This window comes from Melampsora larici-populina (assembly GCF_000204055.1).
Source record: "Melampsora larici-populina 98AG31 unplaced genomic scaffold MELLAscaffold_115, whole genome shotgun sequence".
Lineage (NCBI taxonomy): Eukaryota > Fungi > Basidiomycota > Pucciniomycetes > Pucciniales > Melampsoraceae > Melampsora > Melampsora laricis-populina.
In genome coordinates this window covers 2051-7478 of record NW_006768879.1, presented here as the reverse complement: position 1 = coordinate 7478, position 5428 = coordinate 2051, and the positions used below count along the sequence as shown (strand labels likewise).

Here is a 5428-nt window from a genome sequence, read left to right as displayed (position 1 = left end):
ATCATCACTACCAACCAAATCATGACCAACATCGACCTGGAGACTTTACATCGAATCATTTCAAACCAATAGTCTACAACTGGGGGATAAATCCATATCATCCAGAAACTTCTCCTATCAATCAACAAAAGAACAAGACACCTTTCAAATGATGAAGATGAAAGGCAGAACAGTATAAATATGAAGCTTCCTGAACCAGATACCCATAATGTTGATCATAAAAAATTCACTTCATTGGCTTTTGAAGGCACAATTTCAACTTCAACTTCAACCCTGACTCGAACACCTTAATCAACATTCAATGGTCACCCTAATAACCCTTAGGATTTAGATCAGCTCAAATTGATCTCTTGGTTTAAATCTCGGAAAATATCAGATGGAGATGATCAACTTAACCTTGATTACTTGATCTGATCACTTCAATCAAATTCAAATGTGCTCAATTAGTTTCTTATTTGACTAATCAAATGAAATTGAATTTCATTCAATCTTCAACTTGACCAAAAAATAACTTTGAATTTTTTATAAGTTCACACTTTCAGGAATCACAAACAAGTTAGCCATTTCTCTCTTTCTTGATTTTGTTCTTCCCAATTTGTTCTTTGATTATTTTTTGATTTTGTTATATAGTTACACAGGTGCTTTTGTGCCTTTGCAGGTGCAATTAACCTCATCAATTGATCAACTTCTACAATGGTAAGTTTTAATTTCAATTCATTTTTAGAAAAACTATGTTCAGACTTGAGTGTATCTTTAGCATGCTGAAATGATTGAACAAGCCCTGTATGATTCATCTCTCTATCTGACTCCTAATCTCCAACCTGATGGATCAATGAGTCTCTATGCAACTTGGCCTGAGGCACACGATCCAGCTTAACTTTGATTTCTAGCATCTACTCTAGACAATTCTCTGTCTGGAAAACCTTGATATGACCTTGATTAAGATATAGGGGTTTGTGAGAATCATGGAAAATTACAATCATGTGGTTTGATTCACGCCAAGAAGGGATTAGAAATCAGTGCTGATTTAGACATACAAACAGGTGATCTTGAGTTAGCTAAACTTGATGTAGTTAACTAGATGATGATCTATCATGAAGGAAGATACCTTGGTTGAAGATTTGAAAATATGGAGTGGATCATAGACAAGGTATCAAAACCGCAAGAAAATTAGTAGGGTTGACAGATTTAGAAAAATTTCAAGATACCTCAGCATTCTTTCTAGACTTTGTAGTGATGAATGATTTTGGAAATGTTTGTGATGCACCAGATATCATTCAATTCATATACATAAATCAAAGCAAGAAATGGATAAATAAAGTAAATCTGCTGAACTCATTAAAACTGCTTTAGAAACATTTCTGGATCAATTTGTGTTGATTAGTCAATTTGATCATGGTTGAAGCTGTAATGAAAAACAACTGCTAGAGCATTATATATTTTCCCTTTGTGACATCAATTTCATGCTGGTTTTTTGAATAAAAAAGTGACTCAAACCATGTCACCATATCAAATGAAACCCTGTTAACTTACCCACCTAAGTTATGACAATCTAATTCTCAAGATCAAACCAAAAAGTCACTGTGATACAGAAGTATTGGATTTCTTATCACATTGTTACAGATTAGCAATGACAGGTGGACAAGGATTCCATCAAGTTGACAAATAATCATTGAAAATTGATCTCAAGACTTTGACTTACAAATTAAGTTCCTCCAAAACAATATGTAAAAGTAAGGGCAATATCTTTCTACTCTTATCAGAAATGTTTGATTTACGTACAACATCAACTCACAAACCCCTTCTGGTTCTTCCTATCTTTGTATATCAGGGATATCAAATGATTGATAGCTGGGGTGGCTGGTAAGCATTGATATGGGAGGCTTTGTGGTCTAAAGTCACTTATTGATATCTAAATGTATAAAACTAAACGGTTCAACAGCCCAATGGAGTCAATCATGAAACTACATCTTGGCTGATCCATGTCAATTAAGTCAAAGTGATATTTTGAAGAGTCTATCCAAGATCAATGATGATGGATGTTGTACCACATAGAATACAATGATGACATCCACATGATTTGATATGTTGAAAGCGGCGCCCGCCGCTGATGTGCGAGTTATTACTATTTGATTTGTTATAACTGAAATTTGAATTAGAAGAAGTGATTAAATTTGAAGAATTTAAAAGGTTTTGATTGACGGAATTAAAATTTGGTTGAACAGGATTATTCATCTTTGATTGATTGATCATATTCAAAAGAAGACCCAAAGTGTTTATATTGTCAATTTGATTCATACTATTTTGATTTAAGGTATTTTGAGTTTGATTTGGTAAATTTAAATGTCTATTATTGAATGAATGAGTGTTAAAGTTGGAAGTATTATTGTTCAATAAAGTTTGAGTGTTGAAATCCGTGTTAATAACACCATCATTAATATTCAATAAGCTACTTTGATTGTTCATTAAATTACTTTGATTCATCATTAAGGAACCTTGATGGTTTGATGGAATTTGTTGATTATTGTTGAATGAATGATTATTATGATTATTGAACATCTGATTACTATTATTCATCATCATATGATTATTACTATTCATCATATTATTCATATTATTCATCATTTGATTACTGAAGTTTTGATTTAAATTGTTGTTTATATTATTCATTTGATCAGGTTGTAAACTGTTGAAATTGTTGTTGTGATTATTCATCTGATTGGTATTGTTGAAAGGTTTAAAATCACCCGTAGGGATTTGGTTGTTGAAGTTGAAGTTGTTGTTTTTCATTTTAATTTGATGTGAAGAGTGAAAACCTGGCGTGACTAGCTTTAAAATTGAGAAGTTGATGATCTTTTGAAGGGTGGAGGGTTGAAAAAGTTCAAAGTCCGTATTCTAGAGTGGAAAAGGGGGGAAAGGAGCCAAGGGGCCTCTATATCAGTGGATGTGTACGTGAAGTTTGACCAAACTTCCATGTACACACACGTTGTAGAACTCTTTCAGTACACAGCTGAAAGCAGAGCCAAGAAGGGGATGAATGAAGACACAAACAACAACACACACAATCAAAAGAGAAATAAGTCTTGAGATGGTGAATTGAAAGACTTCAAACAAGAAAGAAATGCCCTTCTTAAACAGGGACTTTGGTTATCAATGAATTAAATTTAAGACCTTCAAGTCTTTGGATTAATAAGAACCAGGCTGAAATAGGACAATAACTTCAAAAATAGCACAATCTAGGCGCACTCAGACACCTTCCAAATGAGCAAATGAGCTTACAACTCAACAAGAAATTAATTAAAAGATGAATAAGGGTCTTATTATTATAAAATTCCAACTCTCATTAGTTGTTCACCTGAATGATCATAACACTAAAGGCACAACCCAGTTTCTCGGCGAAACTGGATTAAACCCCTAAGCCCTTAATAAGCTGTACACCTAAGACTCTGACCTCCTTAGGCTCAGCTGTTCCCGACCCCACCTCTGTTCATGGCCTGTCAAACTACTGTGAGTTACAGATGATCTCTATTTCTTCCAGTTGCATAACAAACTAACTTGTTCCTCTCATCTTTCCTGTTCATCGACAATATCACAGTATGGTAAAACAGAAAACAACAAAGAATCCAACTTCCACTTCAAATTCACAACAATCAAATTGTAAGTTGTCAATTTCTCATTTTCATAATCAACAGAATGAACCTATCAAAAAGAGACAACTAACAATGACCTTTCTTTAGAAAGCTAATTTACCAAATCAAACCCAACCAAGTACCAGAAGACATTCATAACGAGTTAAAAAGCCAATTCAAAGTCAACCAGAATTAAATCTAAATTCAGATGAAGAAGAAGAAAACATACCCTCTTCACCTTCATCAGATCATTATCAAAAGAAATCTAAAGAGTTAATTAGATCTAAGAAACCAATTTGAACATGTGAAACTTCAATTAGAAAACCTAAAACTAAATCAACAACTAATCAAAACCCAAAATAACAATAAGTTCAAGAGATTGATCACGATCATGATTCACTGGAACTGTCATTGAAGGCTTTAATCCATTAGGGGCACGTTGGAGCACGAAGCAGAAGTATCAGAATTGATCCGACTAGATGAGACAGGCAACGCTCCTTCAGTTAGTTCATTGATACTGATCGAGGGTAGACTAAAAAGGCTAATCTCTCATGGCGTTCACACTGCATAGAACATGAACCGTTGCGCAGTGTCTATAACGATCAGGACTACTGGATCTTTGGCAAATTCATCTTCCAAGACAATCATGGTTGATCTCGTTGTCCGAGGTATCATTTTACACATCGGCCCGCAATTCACATGTATTCGAGATTTACTAGCGTTTGTCAAGGCACCTCCCGGTGTGAGATTCCAAGCTTTTTATCTCTTCACTGACTTTGAGCTGATGATGATTGAGAGAAATCCGTGTTGGTAGGCGTTTGAAACTCCGGGTCCAAACTATTTGACTCGAGTGCGTATCTCATTACGATCAACTTCAATAAGAGTTTCACCACCTCCATCGTCTTCGAGCGACAAGACTCCACAATTCATTCTCGCCGGATGATTTGATGATTTTGGTTGTAATGTGAAATTGGATCCATCATCCTCAGATGTATCGCCGGAGATACAGGGTACATTGACCCTGCTATTGGCTGAAGGTCAGAGTGTGAGTAATCTTCTGGCTATGCATCAGTTTATCACTTTTATCAATAGCTGAGGTTGGTTTATCTATCAATTGACTATGATGAGCCAGAGTGTGTTTGTTCGTCTGGCTAGGTTCTCGAATCTACGGATTGGAGTTTCTTATTCGACAGAAACCGGTAGACTACGAGTTGAGTGATATCTCGAAGAATTGTGAGATTTGATATCCTGATCAATTAGCTCCTCTTCACCCTTAGGGATGTGTGCACAGTGGCTCATTGGAAGTGTCGCTATGTGCTGACTCGACTGAGAGCTTAGGGGATGTGATTGCTGGTTTGGGTCAAATATCGTTGACGGAACAAAAGTCTGAGTAAGTCATCTCAGCGGAATGCGAATGCAAACGCATCAAGATTGACTCTCTTCTTAATTTGTCATGTTGCGACCATCTAGGGTTGAACTCGATTATGATCACACTGAAGAGCCGTCTCAGAGTCAAGAAGATTTACAAGCAAGTCTATTAAGTAAGCCTCAAGCCGATAAGCAACTTGTAATCCAAACTGACCATCACCAACCTGATAATTAGAATCAGCAATACAAGACACTCGTTTTCGTAAACCGCTTCTACCATTTGAACTGGGTGAAGACTTGGTACATGAGGATTACCCCTCGGATGCTGATTTTGTGCAAGCTAATTCGGCCCGAACCGGTCTTAAAACCAAACTTACCGACTCGCATCTTCCTTCTATCATCCGAAATTACATCCTGATGGTCCTCAACAT

At 36.0% G+C, this 5428-nt stretch overlaps 1 protein-coding gene across 1 annotated transcript in view; it reads left to right on the top strand.

Annotated features, from left to right (window-relative positions):
• Window positions 1-4203: 4203 nt before the first annotated feature.
• MELLADRAFT_114138 (uncharacterized protein) overlaps window positions 4204-5428 on the top strand; it is a gene marked incomplete at both ends in the record, with an annotated part of 2545 nt that continues 1320 nt past the window's right edge. The window contains 5 exons of the mRNA XM_007418955.1: window positions 4204-4369; window positions 4619-4674; window positions 4907-5019; window positions 5100-5170; window positions 5233-5417. Of these exons, the coding sequence (XP_007419017.1) occupies window positions 4204-4369; window positions 4619-4674; window positions 4907-5019; window positions 5100-5170; window positions 5233-5417 (591 nt within the window). The remainder of the gene's footprint in view (window positions 4370-4618; window positions 4675-4906; window positions 5020-5099; window positions 5171-5232; window positions 5418-5428) is intronic.